The sequence below is a fragment of the Delphinus delphis genome, chromosome 19 (assembly GCF_949987515.2).
Source record: "Delphinus delphis chromosome 19, mDelDel1.2, whole genome shotgun sequence".
Classification (NCBI taxonomy): domain Eukaryota; kingdom Metazoa; phylum Chordata; class Mammalia; order Artiodactyla; family Delphinidae; genus Delphinus; species Delphinus delphis.
The window spans coordinates 19113791-19140894 of record NC_082701.1 but is presented as its reverse complement, the minus strand read 5'-3'; the positions used below and the strand labels follow the sequence as shown (position 1 = coordinate 19140894).

The following is a 27104-nucleotide window of genomic DNA, read 5'->3' as shown; positions in this document are numbered from 1 at the left end:
TGCACGTCAACAGATATGGATTGGAGTGTTATGTTTTAGTATCTTGAGAGCGGATAATAGGCTAAAGAACCTACAAATCCGAGGAAGACTACAATTCCCATCCATCCCCGCGAGTCTCCGGCAAGTCGTCCTCCAAGGTCGGTGACCTAACTAAGGTCCGGCGCAGCTTTTACCTGGGAAGGGGAAATCGGCCCACGGCTGCGCACTCGTAGTTCCGCCCCTTTGCCCCAGTGTTTGTTGTTGTTGTGAGGTTCTGGCCGCTCCTGACCCGCCTCCGCCAACTCATCTTCGACCAATCAGTGGGGTGGTAGTTTTGAGGGACAAGTGGTAGGAACCAATCATCTTGTCGGAAACTCAGAGACGCAGGGGACTAGGCCCTGTGTCTCTCCGCCATGTTAGATTCACCCCGCAGGGATAGCCCGAGAGCTGGCTGCGGACGGTTCTTGCACTGGCCTCGGGCAGGCGCCCCCCGGGGGCGGGAAGCTGGTAAGGAAGCAGTTGCGGTTACCTAGGGGTGGTGTCACGTCGCACTGAGAGGGCTTGGGGAAGTTCAAGGGAGGAAACCTGCAAAGAAGAGGGGCGACTTTTTCCGTGTCTGGGGCCAGCCGATCTTTTCAGTGACCGGATGGGAGAGCAGTTCGTGTTCCGAGGGGCCAAGGGGGCGGATACCACCGGAGGGATGGCGGGTCCGTGGCTTAGAACGCCTGGCTTCTGCTGAAGGACGCCGAGACTCCCCAGCACAAAGAGGGCCTAGGCAAAGAAAACGAGAGAGAGTCTTCAGGGGTTGGTGATACTGTCTTGGGGACATGGAGTGCCAGGAAAAGTTAAGTGGAAGACTAGGATGAAGTTTCCAAGGAAAAAAAAAATGACACTACCCACACAGCCTCCTACTCCCCCTCATCCCACTTTCGGGGAACCTCATAAGGAAGTCTCCTTGGTCAGGGACCTCTGGTATTGGAAAGACACCGTTTTTCCTTTTTATCGAACACGCAGCTTTCAGATCACACATTTTAACTCCAGGATAGCTTGTACAGGCCTCCGGTGGAGACAGTAATGAAAGCTCAGGTTCCCAGGTCAGATTCATTAAAGGGAATTTTGATATCCTGGAAAAATCGACATAGAGGAAAAGCTGATCTATGCCAAGCAAAGATGAGCCAGTGGCATGAACTTAATATAATGCCAGTTAATGAAAGCTGAAGGCCGAGGCCCCAGCTACCTGACTTTACTAACTACAGGGACAGAGAGTACTAACGATAGCTTTGGTATTTCCACAAGTTCAAGACTAATGCTCTTGCTAAAAGAATTTTCACATATAAGGCAAACCGAAATAGGCAGCTCTTTATGAAGACCTGGATATGGTCCAGCTAAACTAGAATCTCCCACTTCCTGTTTTCTCCTTGCCAGCCAACTAGTTGGATGAGCTCCAAAGTATCTAAACTAATTTCCAACTGTGTAATTTGAGAAAAGGCAAAGAAGATTAGTTTCCTTTTGGACTTTAAAAAGTGTGGAAGTGTGTTTCTCAGAAGTTGAAAAGTGAGAATGTGTTTTAGAATATCCACTTTTGGCTGAGTGAATCAGTCACCTAATCTCCCTGATTTTTTGCCCAAGATTCTGGGGAGTTGCCAGGAGTTCTGTCCAAATTTTAAGGACCCCAAGAATTGCATTCCATATGAATGAAATACTAGATGTCAGCAGGATTGGTGCTAGAAACTATTTTGGTGGTGAACTTGGCTCTAGGTAGAGAAAAAGGATGGAAAATGTTGGAGGATGATTGTCTTTGGATTAAAAAAAAAAAATCCCTGATCCTCAGAGAATTGAATCCTCAGAGAATTCAAGATCGTTTTTAATGACAGTTGTATTGTTTCACAGGGCAGTTCCTTACACTGTGGAAAACAGGACTATTTCAGGCCCTGATTTATTATGATAATAACTTTTATATTTGAGTACCGTTTTCAAAGAAATAGCATACACATTTTTACTTGATCCTTGTGATAACATCCTTGTGAGGTTAGCAAAGCAGAGGTCTTAGACCTATTTTACAGATTAAGGAACTGAAGCTCGGAGGTTAAAAGACTTGCTCACACTTATATGGCTAGTAATGTGCCAGAGCTGTGTCTGGAACCCAGCTCTTCTAAACCCCTGTGATCCCTCCCCTCATTACACTGTAAACTCCTGAGACTTAATCTTGTTCCTCTCCAATGTCCTGTGCCTGGAGCAGAACCTGGCTCTTTGTAGATGCTTAGTCAAGATTTATTGATGAATATGTTTTTTAGAAAACATATAAACATATAAAAAAGCTGGCCCTTTTCATTACAACTTACATTTAGATTTAAACAATTTTTTCATAAAGTCAAAAAAAACCAATCTAACAACTCATAAGTAATCAATCCTTAAAATTCTTACCTTTTAGAGGTAAATATTCAATTATTTTGTGGATGAAATGAGTTTGGTTAAAACAGTTGACTACAGTCAATCCCTATTGGGGAGATGGAAGGGTATAGATGAAATGAGGGTAGCTTTGAGTTGATCATTGTAGTTAGATGTTCACTACTCTCCACTTTTATGTATGTTTGAAATTCTCCATAAAAGAAAAAAAGTAGCCTACAAAAAACATGAACTTCGATGAAGGTTGTTGAATGCTACCCCTGTATAGTTTCTTGGCGAGTGGTTCAGCCTCTAACTTGTTGTTAAATGGATCTAATAGAGAACTTTGGTTGCTCAATTTAGGAAAGGGCTGCTTTTCCAAGAAAAATATAGATCATCACTTTCAGGCTTTAGAAATGTAAATTCCCCAAGGGTAGAGACCTACGCTTACTCATCTTGGTAACCTACTAGTAAATATGTAACAGTAGGTATCTGTTTAATTAAGCAATCATTATAAAGTTCATAAAATCCTAAAGGATTTTACAAATGTTAGATGATTTCTGTGAATGTGGCCAAAATTTACATTCTCTCTGCAAACATATGGCAGTGAGATTCGTTTTAAGCCACCCACTAGACTGTAAATAGCAAAAGAGCAGGGACATTATCTTCACACCCACTGCTGTGTCCTCCTAGCCTAGCCTGTATTAGGTCCTCACAAGTATTTGTTGAATGAATGTTTATGCAGTTTATAGAACTCTTTCTAATGTGTTTTCTCTCTCTCATCCATCCTCTCTTCTCTAGCCCCACAGCATGGAACCACAGGTTACTCTAAATGTGACTTTTAAAAATGAAACTCAAAGCTTTCTAGTTTCTGATCCAGAAAATACAACTTGGGCTGATGTGGAAGCTATGGTGAGTGTTATTTTGTTTTGTTTCTCCATCCTTTAAGCATAAATATTTTTTCCAGAGATAGCTGTTTTTAGCTGTGTCATATTTACCATTTCTGGGCCTTTTGGAAAATTATTTTTGACAGGGGCTTGGGATTCATATGGGAGATGTGCCCTGGTAGAGGAAACAAACAAATTCTTTCTGAGGCGTTTAGAAAGGAAAGGTAAATTTATTTTTTTAAGTGAGATAGGACTTAGAAATCCTGTTTATTTTAGAAACAGGAGGCCTGAGGAATGAATTGGTGTGGACTCCACCCTAACGAGGCCTGAGGTGAATGTTCTCTTGCTTGAGAGCAGATAGGTTACTGTGGTTTTTGAACCACCAAGGATATAATTTGTGTTTTGCAAGAGCTGATCGATTGCTTTTATTGCTAGGTCAGAGGATGAATATCTCAAAGTTGAGCAGGAAAAACTCGCACGGGTGTTCAGATAGCAGCTCATCTATCACTTTCGTTGTTGTTAGTGCTTTTCCTCTTCTTGGTTTGCCCTTTGTACTCTTCTGTTTTTGTTTGATTTGCAGTAGTGAATGTTTTACTTCCTGTGTAACTGTGTTTGTCTAATGAAACTCTTTGGTAAAAACCTAGTTTTACCTGGTTGGTAAAAACCTACTTTTCTCTGGTTATGTGTTATGGTAACCAAAAAGGAAAAGAAATGGTGGAGAGACCTCAAAAGATGATCTGATCTCATCCTTTGTCTTCCAGGAAAAATATTTCCTTTAGGGCTTCCCTGGTGGCGCAGTGGTTGAGAGTCCGCCTGCCGATGCAGGGGACGCAGGTTCGTGCCCCGGTCCGGGAAGATCCCACATGCCGCGGAGCGGCTGGGCCCGTGACCCATGGCCGCTGAGCCTGGGCGTCCGGAGCCTGTGCTCCACAACGGGAGAGGCCGCAACAGTGAGAGGCCCGCGTACCACAAAAAAAAAAAAAAAAAAAAAAAAATATTTCCTTTATACTACCCTGGACAGATGGTTATCCAGAAAGTTGGATCTTGTTTGTCAAATGATCTGAAAATCAAACACAGCTATCTTTTTTTTCCTAGTAGTTAAATGAACTGACAGCTTGCCTTTTTTCTTTATTGTAAATTTTAAATTATAAAAGTGTAATACCTGCCCATTATAAGAAGTGAAACAATCCAAACATATATAAAGAAAATGTTAATATCCCTCCACTCCCCATACCCTCCACCCGCTATTCTAGCCTCTTTGGGGGTAACCAGTGTTAACAGCCCTGTGTGTACTGCCCACATTTTCCATGTTCATACAGTTATCATACCATACTATGAACATTATTCTACAACTTGCTTTTTAAAAACAAAACAAACAAAAAAAAACAGGAGAAAAACAAGTAGTGGTTTACTAACATGCATACCTCCTGTATACATGAGTGATACCCAGGAAAACTGAGTAACTCCACAGCTTGCTTTTTTTAACCCAGCCTGTATTATAGACACAGTTCTCAATGAATAGACAAGGATCCAAGCTGCTGTTGGTGTTATACAACAATTTAACCATCCCTTATTGAAAGATCGTTTCTAGGGTTTTTTGTGGGTTTTTTTCAATTGAGATATAGTTGACATATAACATTATATTAGTTTCAGGTATACAATGTAATGATTCTATGTTTTCGTGTATTGCAAAATGATCACCACAGTAAGTCTAGTTAATATTCATTACCACACACAGTTACATTTTTTTTTCCTTGGGATGACATCTTTTAAGATCTATTAGCAACTTTCAAATATACAATATAGTACATATTATTAACTGTAGTCACTGTGCTGTACATTACATCCCCAGGACTTTATTTTATAATTGGAAGTGTGTACCTTTGACCACCTTTACCCATTTTATCCACCTCCCATTCCCTGCCTCTGCAACCACCAATGTGTTCTCTGTATCTATGAGTTGATGAGTTGTTTATTTGTATTTAATATTCCACATATAAGTGAGATTATATGGTAGTTTTCTGTCTGATTTATTTCAGTTAGCATAATGCCTCAATTTCCAAAAGGTTGGGTTTTTTTTTCCTTTTACCACTATAAAATAAACTACAGGAGATCCCTCTTTGTATATATAACGTATACACTGTTCTATAGGATAAAGTTTCCCAAAGTGAAATTAATGGGTCACCAAGCATGTGACTTTAAATTTTCATAGATACTACTGCATGCTTTGCAGAACAGTGGTAGGACCCCACAGAAGCACATGACAGTGCCCTGGATCTTTATCCGCATTGGATGTCTTTTTGTTTTTGGCTGCAATGCGTGGCTTGCGGGATCTTAGTTCCCCAACCAGGGATTGAACCTGGGCCCTCGGCAGTGAAAGCCCAGAGTCCTAACCACTGGACTGCCGGGGAATTCCTCAACATTGCATGTTACAGCTTTAAAAATTGTGTTGCCATTCTGTTGAGATGACATCTCATTGCTTTAATTTAGGTTGTTCTGACTACCATTAAGGTTAAACATCTTTTCATGTATTTGTTAGGCATATCTGATTTCTTCAGTGAAATTTCTGTAGATTTTGGCCCACTTTTACCAGTTAAGATCTTATGATTAGCAGTTGCTTTTTGTGTATTGCAGATATTAACCCTTTGTCTCTCGTGATTTGCAAATATTTTTCCCAGTCTATTGCTTGTCTTTTGACTTTGGTTTTTTTTTAACCATGTAAAATGTTTAATTTTTATGTAGTGAAATATGTCAGTCCTTTATTTTATGACTTCTAGGGTTCTATTACAACCTGCCTTTTTGATAACTTGATCATATAGTGTATACATTTCATTTGCAGGTAAAAGTTTCATTTGATTTGAACACTATTCAAATAAAATACCTGGATGAGGAAAATGAAGAGGTAAAGTATATTATGGTACCCATGACCAGGTATCCAGAATAGGGATCTTATTTCTCAAGAGGGATGTGGAGCTCAAAAAGTTCAGAATAGTGTTTATCTCATTTGTGTAGGAGTTTAAACATATTTGATAATTGTATGTTCTAAGCTGATTTGTGCCATCTGAGATGGAGTTGAGAAATAAGGAAGCGACATGGAAGAAGAAAATCTGAGAGATAACTTTTAAAACTATATAGTGGGGCTTCCCTGGTGGTGCAGTGGTTGAGAGTCCGCCTGCCGATGCAGGGGACACAGGTTCGTGCCCCGGTCAGGGAGGATCCCGCGTGCCGCGGAGCGGCTGGGCCCGTGGGCCATGGCCGCTGAGCCTGCGCGTCAGGAGCCTGTGCTCCACAACGGGAGAGGCCACAGCAGTGAGAGGCCCGCGTACTGAAAAAAAAAAAAAAAAAAAAAAAAAACTATATAGTGATCTTATGTTCAACTGTATCACAAGCTGCTATTTAGTTTCTAGTAATAAAAATAATAATGACAAACCCTTATTGAGTGGTTACAATGTGTCAGACTAACAACAGTACTATTATCATTATCTCTGTTTTACGCATGAGAAAACTGAGGCGCCGAGAGTTTAAGTAACTTGCACAAAGGCACAAAAGCTTGGAAATAGCAGAGTAGGGTACTACTCATACCCTCTGATATACATACTTTATACCCTCTGGCTCCAGAGCCCAGGCTCCTAGCCACTATATTATGCTGCTTCTTAACTACCTGAAACAAAGGAGGATATAATAGTTAAGCAGTAAAATTACTTAATTATTCACATTTAGTTCAGATACTGGAAAAGCTGAATGCCTGACCTGAGGTTTTGTATCTATCCTGTGAGGCTGGATATGCTGAATTGCTCAGTTGATGAGAGGTTTATAATTCACTGTTGCTTTTTTTCCTTTTACAGGTATCCATCAACAGTCAAGGTGAGTCCCTGAGAGAACCTATTCAGGTTTATTTAAAAGCCTTAATCTGATCATAGGCATTGGCATTTCCATTTCCATTCAAATCTTGTTGCAGTATTTATTTTAGAGTAGAATTTGGTATGCAATAAATGCACTCACTTACCCATAGGCATTAGTTACATAGGAGAGCTTTATTTTATAACAGTTTTTTGTGTATAGGTTGGTGCCTTGATTGGACCCAAAGGACAGCTTTAATGAGAGGTTCTCTTATATTTAAGATGCTAATGTTTTGAAAAACATGTTTCCCAATTCAACATATTTAACTTGTTTTCCTGGTATTGCTTTTGTCCTTGACTTGGTATATATATTAAAGTCAAGTTATAAATAAGATGGTTGGTTTTTGAGAGCATGGGGTGCATTTTCCCACAGGAGCAATGTTATATTTGAAGATTAGGTTCCCAGGATAGCCCCCAGAACCTTATTTTAACCAGCTGAAATGATAGTATTAACACCATCCTTTAACTTCCTTGAGTCCTGAGCTTCACTAAGCCTAGAGTGAGGGAGCTGGATTGAGTTTTTGTAACTGGAAGACTCTAGTAGCAGAGAGAGGGATTTAAGGGGGAGAACTAATTTGCAGGTAGCTTCTGTTTATGATGGGATAAGAAGGGAATTTGTCAGCAAAAAGGTAGTAGCTGTTCATATATAAGGACTGTAAGCTAAGAATTCTTAAAAGTAAGAATTGTCCGTGCTTAATAGAATCTTTTGGGCTGGTAAAAAAATCACAGTATGTATATTTTTGTCCTTCTAGGAGAATATGAAGAAGCACTTAAGGTAATGATCATTTCATCTTGTTTTCAAATAATTTTTTAAATGTTTATGGACTAAAACTTGAGCCTGAATTCCATTAGCCATGTGGAGAAACTAATGACTATAAACACAGCAAAACCCATTTTTAAGGAGACTGTGATGAGTTCAGCATACCATGCAGCAAAAGGTACCTCCTAATATAAAGATTCTTTCCAGTATCATTGCATCTCATTGCTGGTCTTGATGCCACTGTACTGGCATTTCAAAATTGAAAGAACTCTCTGAAATGATGCTTTCTGGTTCACATTTTTTATCTCCTTCCTTCACCTTGTTCCCTGTCAAATGTTACACTATAATGTGGAAGAATTTAAGGTATAAACCATCCATTTACAATCTCTTGTATGTCAGTGATGAATTAGAGTATTCCTCAAGGTCACTTATTTAAGGTGTGCTAAGCTGACCTTTCACTGACTATCCTTTTTGAACTTCTAATCCAGGCTGAGCCATTTTCCATAATCACTTTTTGTCTAGGGAGGGAAAGGCAAGATTTTTTTTTAAATCAGGAGCTGGATTTACCCTTCCTGGTTTTTGATCAGAATTGGTATTCTGAGTGCCACTTGTTTCAAAAGTTTAGCCAATGTCTTCTTGGTTTTTACGCAGAAATCCTCATTTACCAGCCAGTCTCTTGGTTTTAGGCATTCAGGCCCTTTCCTGGTTTCTCTTAGTTGAAATACCCGTCTCTGTTAGTAATTTTTCATGCTTCGTAATTTCCCTCTGCAGGACTTGGGATGTGTGAGTATATATAAATATATAATATATATAAATATATATAATACTGACTTAAAAATCAGATTCTGCAAAGTACATTTTTTTTAATCTGTGCCAAAAATGTGTTTTCAGAGAAAATCTTATTTTCATACTCAGACTTTGTATTGTCACTCATTTGTATAGGTGCGCTTCGTTACAGCACGGGCCCTGCCCCCACCATTTGGAAGTGTCACACACACACACACAAAAAGCCTGTACAAAGGACTGGCTTCCCTTCTTCCTGTGACCTTGACCTGTCCCACAACTTCCTAACACGTACTAATTTATGAAACTTTTTCTCAGCACAGTTTTGTTTTGCATGTCCATTGGATTACAAACTTTATTAAAAAATATAGAACAACAACAAAAAGAAATTTCCCTCTGCCCCAGTTTTCACGTGATCTTCCTAGTTCCCCTTTGCTTTTTTTTTTTTTTTTAATTTATCTATTTTATTTACTTATTTTTGGCTGCGTTGGGTCTTCGTTGCTGCACATGGTGTTTCTCTAGTTGCTATGAGCGGGGGCTACTGTTCGTTGTGGTGCATGGGCTTCTCATTGCAGTGGCTTCTGAATTCTGAATTCCATTAGCCGTGTTGCGGAGCACAGGCTCTAGGCGCTTGGGCTTCTGTAGTTGTGACTCACGGGCTCTAGAGCACAGGCTCAGTAGTTGTGGCGCACGGGCTTAGTTGCTCCTCAGCATGTGGGATCTTCCTGGATCAGGACTCGAACCCATGTCCCCTGCATTGGCAGGCGGATTCTTAACCACTGTGCCACCAGGGAAGCCCTTCTTCTTTGCTTTTAAGCTGTTCTAACATGATGTCTCCCAACACCCCTTTACTCTTCTCCAATCTTCTGGCTTTTCTTTTTCCATATTCAGAAGCTATAGTAGTTTCATTAAAAAAGTCATTTAAAAACTTCATAATTCTTCTACCTTTCTCACAGCCACTATTAGTTTACCTATTCTGTCAGAAATCTTGGATCTCAGCAGTCTAGAGTTTATATAAGCCTGTCTTGCCCTAGGAAGCAAGACTTTTTCTACATACATTTTTTTCTGTAGTAACATATAATACTTAAAATTCCATGTTTATATTTTGACACAGTTCGTTGTAGTTGTTTCTTGAGCAATTTTTTCCACAGACTCTACCAAATATTTTAGAAAAAGCTTCTTGGTTTGTGGTCTAGAGTAGGAGTTGGCAAACTATAGCTGGGAAGCTGGCCATATATGTATGTGTGTGTGTATATATATATATTTAAAATTTTTTGTAAACATTGTATTTCATCTGAATTTAATATGATACAAAATTATTATGTGCTTGAACCTGTCACCTAAATAGAAGGTTCTTTCAGTTCTCCAGGCCAACCTTCCTTTAGAGGCAAATAAGAAACAAATCACCTCACACCTGTCAGAATGGCTATCATCAGAAAGACCACAAATAACAAATGTTGGCGAGGATGTGGAGAAAAAGGAACACTTTTACACTGTTGGTGGGAATGTAAATCGGGGTGGCCACTGTGGAAAACAGTATGGAGGTTCCTCAAGAAACTAAAAATAGAGCTACCATACGACCCAGCAACTCCACTCCAGAGTATATATCCAAAGAAAACAAAAACATTAATTTGAGAAGATATTTGTACCCCAGTGTTCATAGCAGCATTATTTACAATAACCAAGATATGGAAGCATCCTAAGTGTCCATCAACAGATGAATGGGTAAAGAAGATGTGTGTGTGCGCGCGCGCACACACACACACACACACACACACACACACTGGAATACTACTCAGCCATAAAAAAGAATGAACTTTTTCCATTTGCAACAACATGGATGTAACTTAGAGAAATAGGTCAGGGAGAGAGAGACAAGTACTGTATGTTATCACTTATATGTGGAATCTAAAAAGTAAAACAGGGACATCCCTGGTGGTCCAGTGGCTAAGACTGCACTCCCAATGCAGGGGGCCCAGGTTCGATCCCTGGTTAGGGAACAGATCCCACACAGTGCAACTAAGACCTGGCTCAGCCAAATAAATAAATATTTTTAATAAATAAAATAAACTAGTGAATATAACAAAAAGAAACAGACTCATAGATACAGAAAAGAAACTAGTGGTTACCAGTGGGGAGGGACAAGAAGGGTAGGGGATTTAGAGGTGCAAACTATTATATATAAAATAAATAAGCTATAAGGATATATTTTACAGCATGGGGAATTTAGCCAATATTTTATAATTAAGAAAGGAAGAGAAATCACATTATGTAGCGTATATATAGATAATTTGCTTTTACAAAAACAAAATATTTGGACATTTTATATTCAGTATAGCTTAGCAATCCAGTTTCTGTTGACAAATTTAGTTAACTGTTAGGAGGTATAGTACATATTCAAGAGAACTTAATAGCCCACAGATATTTTAACCCTTAAGGATGACATGTCTGATTTAATTTTGTTTCTGTTTTTAAAGAAGATACTGGTAAGAATTCGCTGGTGGTCTAGTGGTTAGGACTCCGAGCTTTCACTGCTGAGGTCATGGGTTCTGTATCTGGTTGGGGAACTAAGATCTCGCAAGTCACGTGGTGTGGCCAAAAAACAAAAAAGAGATAATACTGGCCCTTTGTAGTAGAGGCTTTGAGCTGCTTCTCTCTCTTTTTTCCTCCTAATTCTTGTTCTTTAACAGCATGCTTAGCTTGTACCTGTTCACATTCTTCCTGTGCTGTTTGATTTGATGTTTTCTTTTTCTTTGGAATAGCAAGAGAATTTACTCTTATGCTACATTGTTCTTCTGGCCGAGGCTGCTCAAAGCTACCGTGTTCTTCAGACAAAGTCTGGTCAATACTATATTGCTCTTCTGGCAAAGGTTGATCTACGTATTCTTCTTACAAAGGCTGGTCAACTTGTTCTTCTGATAAGGACTGGTCAACTTTTCTAGGTGGCTTCCTGAGTCTTTACTCTGCAACTAAGTAGAGGTGCTTCAGATGATCAGGATATAAATCTGTGAACTGTGATTCCTGTGAGGTTTGAGCCTTCATTTCCTGTCATAGCAATTTCTTATAATTTTTCTGACTTTTTAGTTTTCTTCAAAATTTAAAGCCTTCCCTCACGAACTTTCCCCACGAAGGCCTACGGATGGTTGATGGTTAGGTTGCCATGTGCTCTGTTTCACATTCTTATTTCTGAATCCTGCCAACAGCTCCTTTGTTACATGTCCCAAAAATCCCTGTCTGCCACCTTGCTGCCAGCATCACCCTGGCCACATTTTTTTTTTTTTTTTTTTTTTTTGCAGTACGCGGGCCTCTCAACTGTTGTGGCCTCTCCTGTTGCAGAGCACAGGCTCTGGACGCGCAGGCTCAGCGGCCATGGCTCACGGGCCCAGCCGCTCCTGGCATGTGGGATCCTCCCGGACCAGGGCATGAACCCGCATCCACTGCGCCACCAGGGAAGCCCCACCCTGGCCACATTTTTATAAATAAAGTTTTATTAGAACACAGTCATGCCCATTCATCATGTATTGTCTGTGGCTACTTTTGTGCCACAATGGCAGAGTTGAGTAGTTGTGACAGAAACTGAATGGCCTGCAAGCCTAAAATATTTATTATGTGGCCCTTTAAGAAAGTTTCCTGGGTACTTTCTTGGTGGTCTGGTGGTTAAGACTTCACCTTCCAATGCAGTGGGTGTGGGTTTGATCCCTGGTCAGGGAGCTAAGATCCCACATGCCTCACAGCCAAAACACCAAAACATTAAAAAAATAGAAGCAATATTGTAACAAATTCAATAAAGACTTTAAAAAAAAAACTAAAAGTTTGCTGAACAACAAGGATGTACTGTATAGCACAGGGAACTATATTCAGTGTCTTGTAATAACCTATAATGGACAAGAATCTGGAAAAGAATATATATATGTATATATATAAATAACTGAATCACTTTGCTGTGTACCTGAATCATTGTAAATCAACTATACTTCAATTAAAAAAAGAAAAAAGAAAGTTTGCTGATCCCTGACCTAAGATGATAGCTTTCAGACTTTTTGGACGTGGAATGCTGTTTTTAAGTGGAATCTTAAGAAGTCTAATGTGTGAAAATAGATAAAGGAAGAACAAATCTTGTCACTGGGTAACAAGTGGGAGGAGCTAGAACCCCACGGACTTGACCCCTTAATCTCTTCTTGGACGCTGGAGTACCTTCATGGAATCTCAAATGCTCCTTGAAGTAGAGTTTTCAAAATAGGATATTTAAGAAGATGCTCTTCAAAAAGAGGTGACCACTTAAGCATGCTTTCCAAAATACTATTCTTAGTGGGAAGGTAGACGCTTAACTTTGGACATAGCTTTAAGTTTCCTGGGTCTAGAATTGACTTTTGAAAAGTTGAAATTAGAATCCGTAAGTGGAGTCCTACGTAAAAACCAGTTAATAGATGGTAACTAGACAAACTGTGGTGATTATTTCACAATGTATATTTGACATTTTCAAATGTCAAATCATTATGTTTTAACCTGAAACTAATATATGTCAATTACACTTAAATTTAAAAAGTTAAACAGAAAAGTAGTAACCCAATTAATGAAAACATCTCACCTAATGAAGAGCTACACTAAAACCCTTTTGTTTTTAACAAAACCATTCCTAGTTAACATTCTTGGCCAAGAAACAGCAGACTGTTAACATATTTGTTATTTGATTTAATAAAAGAAGCATGAATCTGATATTTTCCAGCATATTTTACCACACCTCTTCTGTTTAGGTGTCTTTGAAATTTTATTTAGGAAAGGAGAATCACACAATATTGTTTTTAATTTCATAACGTATGCTCTCAGATGGCAATTAAGCAGGGAAACCAACTGCAGATGCAAGTCCATGAAGGCTATCGTGTTGTCTACGAAGCCCCACCCCCAGTTGGAGCAGAAAAACGACCAGTTGCAAGGACAGGGAAGAAGCCACTTGCACATTATTCTTCACTGGTGAGAGTCTTGGGATCAGACATGAAGACCCCAGAGGAGCCTGCAGCACAGGTACAAAGGGAATGGACCTGTCTCTATGATTTTTCTAACCTATGTTTCATTGTCTCTAGTCTAAGATTTGAGCTGTTCATCAAAGATTTGGGAGTTGTTTTGACTGTCTCCATCTGACTTTTTGAAACTAGTAACAGTGGTTACTTCTGGAGAGGAGCATGAATAGTTTGAGATAAAGACTTCGGTTTTTCCTATACTCTTTCATGCTCATTTTTTTTGACCATATATTTATATTATTTGGCAACAGAAACCTCAAAGTAATACATTTCAGGAGATTTACTTTAAACAGAAAAAGAAAAAAACTATCTCCGATTGTGTTTACTTGCAGCAGTTTCCACCTGCTCCACGTGACGCAGACCAGCCTCAAGACAAGCCCCCAGACTGGTTCACAAGCTCCCTAGAGACAGTGAGTGTCTTTCTGGCTTGGGTTCTAATGGCAGTGTTGGAACGGGTGGAATGCAGAAGAAACAGAAAGCTAAATCCAGAGGGCTGCTGCCTCTGGTGCAGGTGAATGAAGAGTAGTAGCTAATAATATCCAAACTAGAGTAGTTCCAGTCAAGAAAGTTCCTAGCTTTTGCAATAATGTACTAGAAAAAGGGGGGAGTTTAATTCTAAGGATGTAAGGGAAAGGGACAAATTTCTGTGCTTGAGAAGGAAGAGTTAGAAATTTACTCATCAATGGATTTTTTGGTATTTTATTTGAACCAGTTTAGCTATGGAAGGAATAGACCTTTTTTGCTTTGTTTCTGTCCCTTCATTTAGTAGCTATTATCTGTTTATTATGCTCTTATGTTATACCAGAGGTGGTGAGGTTTCAGGTCTATTTGATATTTTCATGCCTTTTTCCAGTCTTGGAACTGAGGGGTTTTTTCCCCCATCTTCTCTGTATTCTAGTTCAGAGAGCAAGTGGTTAAAGAAACGGTTGAGAAGCTTGAACAGAAATTACGTGAGAAGCTTATCCTCCAGAATCCATCCTTGGGTTCCTGTCCTTCAGAAGTCTCAATGCCTATTTCAGAGGAAACACTGTTTTTGCCAGAAAACCAGTTCAACTGGCATATTGCTTGCAGCAGCTGCCAAAGGAGGATCGTCGGTGTGCGCTACCAGTGCAGGTAAAGCAGTAACTGGGCAGTGAATAGCTCTTAGTAGAACTTACAGCAGGCGGGCCTTCTAGCATTCTGGGAAGTACCCTCTGAGCACCATCCATAGCAGCTCTGGATTGGAAACAAGCTACTCTTCACCCACAAGATAAAATAACTATTTGAAGGGTATTCAGATTGTGGTGTTCATATATACTTTCGAATTAAAAGAGCCAAAATTAAGTTCCCCAAAACAAAATTGGATCCCCAAGGATTATCTCCGTATTCCAAATGCTTTCATATCTCGTTTTCTCCCATAGATTGTCCTTTGAAATAGGTACAGGTGAAGTGTTACTATCCTCATTTTATTCATGAGGATTGAGACATGGCATGGATGGGTGATGTGCTCAGGTTCCCACCTAGCTGGTAATAGAGCAGATAAGGAAGTCTGGGTCCCTATCGCCCAACCTCAGGTACTTCCCACTGTTCCTTTCTTTTCCTCATAGCCTCTGCCCATCCTACAATATCTGTGAAGATTGTGAATCGGGGCCATATGCCCATGACTCCAACCATGTCCTGCTGAAGTTGCGGAGACCTGTTGTGGGTTCCTCTGAACCCTTCTCTCACTCGAGGTTCTCTACTCCTCGTCTTCCTGCTGCTCTGGAACAGGCCAGGTAAAACCATATGTGCATGGGATGCTTGTTCTCTGTTTGGTTTCTTGGTTTTGGTGACAGGGTGTGAGTCACAAAACTACAAATAGTCTCCTGGGAATTCCCTGGCAGTCCAGTGGTTAGAACTCCACGCTTCCACAGCAGGGGGCACGGGTTCGATCCCTGGTCGAGCAACTAAGGCCCCACATGCCGCATAGCACAGCCAAAAACAAAACAATAAAAGCACATAGTCTCCTTAGTTCCCACTCCTTTCCAGTTGATGTGCAATGACAGGGATAATTATCCTCCAAAGCTAATGAGATGGAAATGAGAACTACAGAAAGAAATTAAGAAACTAATCTAGAAGCTGACGCTGATGGAGACCACAAGTGGCTCAAAATAGCTTCAGGATTTTTTAAATATTTATTCATTTATTTATTTAGGCTGCACCGGGTCTTAGTTGTGGCACTCAGGATCTTCATTGTGGCGTGGGGGATTTTTTTTTTTTTTTTTTTTTTTTTTTTTTTTTTTTTTGCAGCATGCATGCACAACCAGGGATTGAACCCGAGCCCCTGCATAGGGAGCGCAGAGTCTTACCCACTGGACCACCAGGGAAGTTCTGAATAGCTTCAAGATTTGTTTGTGAGATTTGTTTTTTAAGACTGTGTTTTTTGTCTCACAGGCTCCAGAAACAGGTTGACAAGAACTTTCTTAAAGCAGAAAAGCAAAGGTTGCGAGCTGAGAAGAAACAGCGTAAAGCAGAGGTCAAGGAACTTAAAAAGCAGCTTAAACTCCACAGGAAGATTCATCTGTGGAATTCGATCCATGGGCTCCAGAGCCCCAAGTCTCCTTTGGGCCGACCCGAGAGCCTGCTGCAGTCTAACACCCCAATGTAAGCCCAGGGCCAGGGCGGGAGCCAGGACTTTAGGTCCAGCTCTCTAAACTGGAACTTAAGCCAACTTCTCTCTTATTTATTGGTAACCCATAACACCCAAACCCTTAAAACTTCCCGTTTTCCGATCCTAGTGTTCTTAAAGGGTGGTTTGGTAGTTATCTTTGACACTTGCTTTGTTGCCTTCTTCAGAAAAACAGAAACCAGTAAGGTTCAGAAACTGGCTGGTGTGACCTCTCTTCACTGGAGGCAGTCTGGATTTGAAGCAAAAGAAGCAAATATTTTAAGAGCCCAACTCTTTAGTTAATTTATGGTCCCTTTTAGTTATCCTCACCATAGTTTTTTAGCTTAGGAGTCAGGTCCCCTTGGGTTTTTTTTTGTTTTTTGAGGTTGTTTTTTGGGGTTGTTTTTGGCGTGCGGGATCTTAGTTCCCCAACCAGGGATTGAACCCGCGCCCCCTGCAGTGCAAGCACGGAGTCCTAACCACTGGACTGCCAGGGGATTCCCATCGTTAGTATTATTTTTAAGGCAAATGCATTGGTGCATCCTCCAGGGTCACTGTCTGTGTCTCAAACCACAGTATTGGGTATTCAGAAGACATCACACCCAGCAGCAAGTGACTAAATATTTGAATTTCTGTTCAGGCTCCCTTTGCAGCCCTGTGCCTCAGTTATGCCAACCCTCAGTGCAGCATTTGTGGATGAGAATTTGCCTGATGGGACTCACCTCCAGCCAGGAACCAAGTTTATCAAACACTGGAGGATGAAAAATACAGGAAATGTAAAGTGGAGTACAGACACAAAGGTATTTTTCCCCACAAAACGTGAAGATGAAGTGATTTGAGGTGGCAGTGTGTTTAACTGACAGGCTTTCTTTCTCTTGTCACTATTCTTTTCAGCTCAAGTTCATGTGGGGAAATCTGACTTTGGCTTCTACAGAAAAGAAGGATGTTTTGGTTCCCTGCCTAAAGGCCGGCCATGTGGGAGTTGTGTCTGTGGAGTTCATTGCCCCAACCCTGGAGGGAACATACACTTCCCACTGGCGTCTTTCTCACAAAGGCCAGCAGTTTGGGCCTCGGGTCTGGTGCAGTATCATAGTGGATCCTTTCCCCTACACAGAGAGCTCTGATAACATTGAAAAGAGCATGATCAGCTCAAGCAAAGGTGCTGATCTCACCTGCCAGCAAGAGGTGAGCATTGGAAGGGTGACTAAAACCAAAAGAGCCCACTCACAGCTGGTGGTTCTTCAGAAGTCTGGAGAAGCCAGCTTCTCCCCTCCTTCGAACACATCGTGTGCTTATATTGGGCCTAGTCCTCAGGGGCTCTGTTTGCATGTCCTTCGCATCTTGGTGCAGGCGTCCCTCAGTGCTTTCGTATCTCTCTGTAGTGATGTGTGGCTAGCCTCTGTGCTGCACGAGGGAAAGCAGAGCTGCCTGGCCTGTGGGCCTGCTGAGCTGATGCCTTTGCTGCTTAACAGTCATCTCTCCTGTATATCCCTTGTGTATGTTTCCTAAATACTAATGAAGTCTTACCCTGATTGTTACTTGGTGCACAGTTTTTTCAGGCAGCTTCCTTGTTTACTACTTAAATTTAGTTACCCAGTGTTAATGTCCTGGTTTCGACTGTTGTTTTTATGGTTAATCTAAGCTATTGTCATTAGGGGAAGCTGGGTGAAGGGGGTAATTAGTAAACTCTCTATACTGTTCTTGTAACTTTTCTATGTCTAAAATTATAACAAAACAAAAAGTTTTAATACATGCAGTGCTTTTGTTTTTAGGGAGGCAGCCGTCAGCTTGCCTTTTGAGTTCTGTTGAGGGCCTAAAATGTGTCCCAATGGTTTATCTCCATAGGAAGCTCTTCTTCCGGCTAAAGAAGAAATTCCACCTGGTGAAACAACTGAGCAGGCAGAAGGGACAGGAACCTGCATCCCACAGAAGGCCAAAAATGCTGCCAGCGAGAGGGAGCTCTATATCCCATCTGTGGACCTTCTGACTGCCCAGGTGGAAGACTGAGCACTTTGAGGGGCGAGGGACAGAAAGCCCTGGGGAAAGAGTTCTGAACTTGTTGAAGAAAAGGCGGTAGAGCCATAGGTGGTGCTCAGGAAGTTGGAGATACGCCCACTCTGATCTAGTCAGATGCACTGAATGGCAAAATCATCACCAGTGGGAGCAGGCTTCTAAACTAAATGTTTCGTCTTTGAATTGGGAACTTACCTTGTGCTTCCCACCACTTCCCTCTAGTTGCCTCTTCTTTTCTGCCTAACTGGTTCACCTTCACCCCCACTGCATTTGCTCTCTTTCCTGCCATTTGGTTATTTGAATGCCTACTTCCCATTTAACTCTTCTTGTTTTCACTTGACTGATGTGAGGCATGAATTTGAACAGAGTTAAATCTGGGATGATACAGAACTCAATGGCCTGCAGGACCCATCAAGACAAAACATGGCTCTAGCGTGTGCTGCGAGTAGTCTAACCTTGTGCCTTTTTTTTTCAGGACCTGCTGTCCTTTGAGCTGTTGGATATAAATATTGTCCAAGAGTTGGAGAGAGTGCCCCACAACACCCCTGTGGGTAAGAATGTCACTCGGTCCACCTTGCTTATTTTATTAACAGGCCCCAAAATACTGCAGCCCTGACTCTGGTAGTTAGTATTTTATTCTGAGGAAATAGTTGGCAAGGATTTCTCCCACAATGTGATATTAAAACTGCACCCATTGGTTCATTTTCCTTCCTCTCCCTGTTGTCAGAGGCAACAATACCAGTTTGTGCAAAGTTTCCCCACCATAAAGGGACCCTCTTCTCCATTTTTCTCTGGATATTTGTGTCCCTTTGTTCTTTTGCATTCATGGCTCTGTGTCTTGGCCATGGTCTCCCAAAGCCAAACAACCGTTTATGATCCTTCCTGCATTGATGGATCTGTCTGAGATACTTGTGTGCCTAATGGTCTGGAGAAATTCTTTAGAATGCCTTGAAGTGTACCTGGGTTTATTTTAGCCATGCAGGAGGCAAGAAGCCTATGAGCTGCTGTTTCTGGACACTGACTGTTGATGATGTGAAGCTTTTTCATGGCTGATGGTTCTCCTGTCTTCATTCTCCAGATATGACTCCCTGCATGTCTCCTCTGCCACATGACAGTCCTTTAATAGAGAAGCCAGGCTTGGGGCAGATACAGGAAGAGAGTGAAGGGGCGGGATTTAAAGAACTTCCTGGTAAGGGGTTAAATATTTGTAAAGTATTTGCATCCTCCCCTTCCACACCACACCCTGTTGTTACACATACCCCCTACTAATCTTACCTTGCTGTGTGAGCGGGTTTTCTGTAGGATCTCATTTTTTGAAGTCTCCTCACCTGCACATGGCACCAATAGCAGCTATTCTGTGGCATCGCATCAGCATGGGTACATGACTAGAGAAAGATCTTCAACACTTTAAACGCTAATTGCAGACAAAGTTCATGTCTTTTTCAGATTCCACAGTGTCAGTAAAGAAGAGGGCTGAGAACATTTCTTCAGTGGAGGAAGCAGAAGATGACCTGAGTGGGACCCAGTTCGTGTGTGAGACTGTAATCCGATCCCTTACCTTGGATGCTGCCCCGGATCACAAACCACCTTGCAGACAGAAGTCCACGCACAGTGAGCGTCCCTGAATTCCCCACCCACCCACCCCCCAAAACTGAGGTGACGCCTGACTTGTGATTGCCAGACCTGAGCAGATAGAAGTGCTCTTCTTTACTGAGAGTAGTGGAGATAGCGGGATCTTTGTTAGAATTCGGATCATGGTTGTTTCTTTGGGCTCTACATATGCTACCTGACCGTTTTATTTATAGCATCAGGAGCAAAGCAGCTACCATAACTCATTTCTGTACTTCTTCAGGGGCAGAATTTCAGTTGCACACCACAGAGGAGCAGCAGCCGGTTGTGCTGCCTGGATTCTGCAGCAAGGAGTCTTCTTGTAAGTTGACAGAGCCCCTCAGCAGAGACCCCCACTGGCAGCTGAGTTGTCTCCTTTCTCCAAGGGCAGCAGTCAGGAAATAGTGGGCAGAAACAGGAGCACCAGACTAAGTTTCTCACGGTTAAATTCTGCTGTAATAAATTTCTTTGTGGCAGAAATTTTTAGATGTCAGATAGGTAGAACCACTGTCATGTATTTCAAGTACTATCCAAAAACTCAAATTCTACTCCATCAAAATAATGTGAAAAAATGTCTTGTGTTTATTATAGTGAAATTTGACCTATACCTTTAAGCATGATTTATCTCACTTTTTCATTTATGTATCTATATTTAAACTGTATATTTTTTAAAATATATGTATTTCCTCACACATACTTGTGTACAAATGCATAACAAAAAAGTCTGGAAGGACTTACGCCAAAATGTTCACAGTAGTTATCTCTGTTAAGGTTATAGGTACTTTTTTATTTCCTTTTTTTTTTGTCATCCATGTTTGCCAATTTTCTATCATGACTACTCATTACTTCACAAAGAAGAGAAGGAAAGTAGTCATACAGTCCTGAAGTATTTACCACCAAACATTTTCTCTTCTTATAGCACTGTTAGCTAGTATATCAGTTTTGATTTGAACCCGTCTCAGTATGTTAACCATCACGTGAAGAGGAAAAGGGATGAGGCCTCCTTGTTTTAAGATTCATAGTGTTCTCAGAAGCCTCGATGTTTCTGCCAATGTTGTTTTTGTGAACTTTGCTTCTATGTGGCTTTGCGTAGGTTTAGAATATGGCCATGACCGTGGTTTCAGCAGCCCTTCCCTCTGGTTTGTCCCTGTCCTCTGGGTTTCATAATTATAGCTCATGACCTACAAGGCTTGGTGGGGTAAGGGTAGCACAGGGGCTGCTTTTAGCTTATACCTTAAAATTGGTTGCTTTCATCCTTCAGTGAAATTTGCTCCACCCGAAGAGGGACCACTTGGAGACGAGAGGGAAGAGATTGTCCGTATTGTTGAAGAAGAAGCTGTCATGGAGGAGGAGGAGGAGGATGAGCTCAGAGATGAAGTTCAGAGTCAGTCCTCTGCTTCTTCGGAGGATTACATCATCATCCTGCCTGAGTGCTTTGACACCAGCCGCCCCCTGGGGGACTCCATGTACAGCTCTGCCCTCTCACAGCCAGGCCTGGAGCGAGGGGCTGAAGGCGAGCCTGGGGTTGAGGCTGGGCAGGAACCAGTCGAGGCTGGGGAGAGACCCCCTGGAGGGGAGAACCAGCCACAGGGGCACAGCATCAATGATATCCTTATGACCTCACAGACTCTGGACACAGTGCCCCTGACCCCAGAGGTGGTAGGGCCTTCGCCACGGCTGCCCAGGTACCATCCACACCCCGCTCTGCTGGGCTGTTCTCCAGAGGTGGAATAAAGAGAGAGGACTCAACCTGATCTCAAAACCTGTTTCTTTGTCAGCAAGGGAAGAGTCTATTTCCCATAGTAAAGTCTGATGAATAAAAGTTGTACTTCCCAGTATTTGTGTATTCTGGATTTAAAGAAATACTTGTTTCAGTTAACCTTAATTATCTGAGTATAATCTATCTACTTATGTTTTGATCATTGAGAGCCAGTTTTTAAACACAAACATCCCTGGACCTTCCTCCCTGTTCTGTTGACTCATGGGCAAAGGCAGCAAAAACTCTTTCTCATACTAATCCAAACAAAGTAGAATAAGAAGTTTAATCTGTTATGGAAACAAATATACTACAAAACCCAGATAGAAGTTACTGTTTTTCTCTACTGGTTCTGTCTGTATCACTGCTCTCTCACAGTATGGAAAATGGTGGAGGCTTGACTATAATTTAAAGCATTCTCCCAGGGAGCTAGATATTTTCTTTTATCAGCACCACTTGATACAGGGGGAAGTGACCAGACTGAAGCCAGTCTTTCTAGCTTGACTGTGGCTGAAGAGGAAAACCAGAAGAAGAATGAGCCCTTCTCACCTGATCCCTAAATTCAGACATGTGATCTGGATCAGAAATGTGAAGCCTCTGTAGAGAATTTGGCACTGCTGTGCTCTGTTTACTGTTTCTCCACCGTTACTGTAGGCGCCTTTTCAACTTACTTTCAATATTGTGTCTTTCTGAAAGGAGTCCTCCGTATGCACAGCATCATGGTTCCCCAGGAGTGGATTTACCAGTTACCGTACCAGAAGTTTTTTCAGTCCCTGATCAGAGCAGAGGAGGTAATGACCAGCCTGAGCTTTCTCTTTTTCTGTGCTCCTTTCTAATGGAACCAGGTATAAATAGGCACTCTATCTTTGTGACTCTTGGCAGTTTTTAGAAACTTGCCCTATGACTTTTTCTGTGCTCCTGCCTCATACTCTTTTGTTCTGTCTTCTAGCTTAATATTTATTAAACGAGATCCCATAGAGGTTGGCATTGTGCTGTAGTGGAAAGAACACAGGCTTTGGGGCCAGACTAGTCTAGGCTCCAGCCTCAGCTCCACCTTTCTTCACCGTGTGACCTTGCAATGGTTCAGCAGGGTTCTAAGACCTGAAGGTCTGTTTCCTTACCTACAAAATAAAGAGACTAGCACTTTGAAGTTGTGAGTAGACCCTCAAAGTCGCTTTCCTCTCGTCCTCAAAAAACAAAACCTGAAAGTACTTAAGAACTAATAAACTATTGTGATAGGATTATAGAATTAATTTTTCTGATTCACTAAACAGTCACCTTGCATTGCATTCTGGACAGTTTTCTTTAACATTTACTTAAACCACCTGCAAAATTTCTCAAATATTTAAAAAGAAAGAAAAAGAGACTTTAATCGTTGCAATCAGATTGCCACCTGCCTCAAAACTAGCCTTGCTGTGATTAGGAAACACCAGGGGGTTATGGGTGCTGTATCTAACCAACAGCTCTTTTGCTTTTAGAGCTCAGAGGCTCATCAGGACTTGTAAACAGCAGACAGAAGAGCTCTGACCACTCAAGGTAACGGGGGCTTCCTTGTGCAGCCCCTCCTTCAGAAGCAGAGGGATATCCTAGTATTGCCTCCGCTTAAACGAGCCTCTCAGAGCATGTGCCACCTGCCGAGAGCGGAGGAGAGCCATCATTCCTTCCTGTCCTTATTTCCTCCTAAAGCTTGCGAGCAGCACTGAGCAGAGGACTCATGTTGATGTTTAATAAGAGTGTTCACATTCCAGACCAGGAGGAAGTTCCCTCAGATTCACCTCCTGCTTAGTACCAGAGAAGAAGGCAGGAAGGCCCAGCCCGCTGTGCATCCTTGTAACTTTTTCGTAGACACACCTGCCTCTCTGCTCCCAGTCATCTCAGAGCAGTGTCACGGTGGGCTCCTCCCTACGTAGAGCGTTCAGAAAATCACATTTCCTTTGGGAGGTGTTTCCTCTGGGATGATAACTGAGCATGCAGACTGCCAGGTCCTCAGTGTGCTGCTGAGCACATGAATTTCCAGCCGGGGCTGAAAGCTGGCATGCTAACCAGAGTGAGGTGCTTTCTGCAGTGCCCTGCCCATATCTTGCAGCAAGCAGTAAGAGCTGGGCCCTGCATCAAGCCCAGATCTGTAGCTATAAAACTGATAGGAAAATAGGCCCACTCTCCTTTTACGTCTGACTTTTTTCTCGGGGAAATCTCATTTTCTTCCCAGGATTAGAGCCCAGGTTCTCCGTAGGAAGATAACGATTCACGTTTCTTTAGGGAGACAAATTGGCTTTCCCCGCAGGCACCACCACGGGAGCAGCATTGCTGGAGGGCTGGTGAAGGGGGCTTTGTCTGTTGCCGCCTCTGCATACAAGGCCTTGTTTGCTGGACCACCGGTCACTGCACAGGTCAGTGTATGTTTTATTTTCCTGAACCGAATCCAAGTCACCAGTGAAAACAGTGGCGTCTGCCCGGGTTGGAGAGAGTAGCATGGCATCGTAGCGAGCGTGAGCTTTAAGTTTAATCTTTAACACGCAGCTCTGCCACTTTCCAGCTGTATGACTTTGGCTAAGTCACTTGAGGGAGGAAAGAAAAAAGACCTAACGTTGGTTGCGGACCTACTGTGTGGGGGTCACTCTCCCAGGTACCAGCACTACGAGGTGAATCAGACACCAGTTCCTGCCCAGAGACAGTGGGAGATAAGCAAACGGACATTTATCTATGAAACTTTTGAAAATTGCAAAGCACTGTAGAATGTAAAGAATCTTCCCATTCAATTAAGAAAAAAAAAAAAACGTCTATTGTGCAGTGTAAGATACTGTGCGAGTGTTCTCAGACCAGTGGAACACCTCAGCCTGGTGTCGACCCCACGGCGGGGCCAGGGAAGGCATCCTGGCAGATGACGCCCGAGCTCAGTCCTAAAGGACAGAATGAGTGTGTGCCAGGAGAGAGGGTTAGAGAGGGCACTGTAGACAGAGTAGCCAGTACAGAGACTTGGAGATGTGAACCTGGAAGGTGAATTTGCACCAAGAAGAGAAAAGACCAGTGATGTAGGTGGGATGCTGTGTTAAGTGATTTTGGCTTTTATTTTTAAGACCCGTGGGAGGGACTTCCCTGGTGGTCCAGTGGTTAAGACTTGCGCTGGCCATACTTTCTTCCAGTTTCCCATGCTTTCTTCCAATTACCATCTCCTCTCTTGCTCCTTCTTGCCCCATCGTCATGATTACCTTTAACTTCACAGGGTTTCCAGAGTTCGTTAGCATCTTTTCCTTCATCTAGTTCTAAAGACAGTTCGCCAGTCACCTGGCTCAGAGTGCAGACATACCTAATCCAAAGCAGGGCCTTCCCAGTCCTTCCTTATCCCCTCAGAAGACCCATTAGCATTGGGTGGACAGGAGTGCCGTAGCCCGGCACCTGATTACCTAGTATTTTGAATAAATCTGGAAGATGAGCATGCCTTAACAAGATAAACACAAATTATACAAAAAACGTTGTTCCGCTTTTCTTGACTCTACACAGCCAATAGTTTCCGAAGATCAGACAGCAGCCCTGATGTCCCATCTCTTTGAAATGGGATTCTGTGACAGGCAGCTAAACCTAAGGCTGCTGAAGAAACACAATTACAACATCCTGCAGGTTGTGACAGAACTCCTTCAGATCAACAACGACGACTGGTACAGCCACCGCTACTGAGGAGTGACCTCGTATTCAGTAACTTTGCCTGCTGCTCAGAGACGATCTTTATTCTGTCTTGGGGGTGTGGGGTGGAGGCCCTTGCTTATTTTTTGATCTGATGAATCTACATAGAGCCCATCATTGAACTGTCAAGACAATACCTGCCTTGCGGTATTTTTTGGAGCAAATGAAAGGCCGGAACTTAAACCTTCCCTTTAGACGTTAGATGAATTGTAGGAAGAGCATTTTTCACTTGATCTGGATAAAACTCTTCTCCGTTTTAGTGCACTGAAAAGTGCAACTTAAACTCCCTATAGAACCCTTTTTCTTCCTGCTTGTACTGAAGTTGAGTATTTTTCTTTGCTTAATTGTGGATGTTTTCAATGAGGATATCTGTTCATTGTCAGCTTATAAAAGAAATTAACCTTGGACGTTGTTTTCAAGAATTACTCTCATAATTTTTCTAACCTATCCCAAGCTTCATAGCTGTGTGGTGTTAAAATAACACCCAGGGCGCGCACGATAGGAGTTTTGTTCCTCTTCCCTTCTCATGGAGAAAGTCGTTCCCCTGCAAGTCTTAGTAACGGGCACTGTTGTTTTTCAAAAGACCCCCAGTGATGCGTTTAGAGTACATCCACCTTCCAGTCTCTGCACTTCTGAGAAAGGAGCGGGGAGTGTGCGCATTAAGCCAGCAGCACCTGTTGAGCAGCGTCTGTCGTAGCAATTTTGCAGACATTTTATTTTATTTAAGGGAAAAAATGTAGGTAGTGTGAAATATTTTGCTAATGCTACAAAGAAGGAAAACTCTTCTATTAAAGGGAAAAGTAAATTTAACAGTTACCCTTTTTCTTTATGTCGGGGGGCAGGCCTTTACAGTAGAGTGGGCGGGGGTGTATAGGAACATGAGAAAAGTGAAAGGCAGGCTCCTGTGTGAATCATGTCAGTGAAGTTCAGGGGTGGGCAAATGAGTGGGTGTGAGGCTTAGGCCATCCTGATGGCCTCCTGAATGTTTGCAATCTGTTCAGGAGAACCTAGAACAAGAAAAAGAGGCTGGTGTTTTGCAAGACTCGGATGGGAGCAAACTCACTGAAAAAGTTTTAGTTTAACCCCAGGGTACGCGAGCGGGAAGGAGCTCGCTTACGGGGTCCTGGTCCTCGCGCTGTTTTACAGAAGGGAGTCTTGGGTACGGCTAGTAAAGAGGTGTGACAAAGAACACTACAGATTTTAGTCATAAAAATTACTTGCAGAAAAAGAAGACTCTGACCCCCAGCCTGAAGGGGGAAGGATAGTAAAATAGTATTACTTAACCTGGTTTGGTATTATAATGAATGGTGATTTAAATGAATCATGGGCCATAATGATGTTTATTTACAGTATAACTCTTGAATGCTGTGAAATAAGCCAGGATTCAGACTGCAAGCCAACCAGCCTGTTTATTATTTAAAACGTTTTTGTGGGGGGTGGGGGTGGGGGGTGGGCTTCTGGGTAGAGGCTGAGCGGCAGGGTGTGTGTAATTAATTCGGTTGATTTGGGACGGGATCTTGTCTTGACCATGTGAGTTGTATTGTAGGGGTCCAGGAGGGCCCTGGGGTCCAGTCGTCTGTCCCATTGTACTTGTACCTAACCGCTTCAAGAATGGTGAAATAAACTTTGAAACCCCTACTTGGACTGGCCGGTCCTTTCGTCGGGAACCTCGCGTGGCCTTTGAAGAACCGAGAAGTTTTCTGGCCGCT

General features: G+C 42.2%; 1 protein-coding gene and 1 pseudogene across 2 annotated transcripts; one reads left to right on the top strand and one right to left on the bottom strand.

Annotated features, from left to right (window-relative positions):
• The first annotated feature begins 32 nt into the window (after positions 1–32).
• Positions 33–27039, top strand: NBR1 (NBR1 autophagy cargo receptor). Of its 2 annotated transcripts, none has more exons than XM_059997421.1 (22): positions 33–137; positions 3166–3276; positions 6091–6153; positions 7097–7115; positions 7903–7925; positions 13521–13715; positions 14044–14121; positions 14610–14824; positions 15298–15465; positions 16124–16333; positions 16978–17137; positions 17232–17522; positions 18183–18332; positions 18826–18901; positions 19429–19539; positions 19797–19961; positions 20203–20280; positions 21220–21643; positions 22411–22505; positions 23193–23250; positions 23999–24104; positions 25216–27039. In XM_059997421.1, exons 2-22 carry the CDS (start codon positions 3175–3177, stop codon positions 25387–25389), a joined length of 2961 nt encoding a protein of 986 aa, XP_059853404.1. In that variant the 5' UTR covers positions 33–137; positions 3166–3174; the 3' UTR covers positions 25390–27039. The 2 variants fall into 2 exon arrangements, with proteins under 2 accessions (XP_059853404.1, XP_059853405.2); XM_059997422.2 differs by lacking the exon at positions 33–137 and adding an exon at positions 361–486.
• On the bottom strand, positions 7936–12893 carry LOC132414872 (thyroid transcription factor 1-associated protein 26-like; annotated as a pseudogene).
• Positions 27040–27104: the final 65 nt, after the last annotated feature.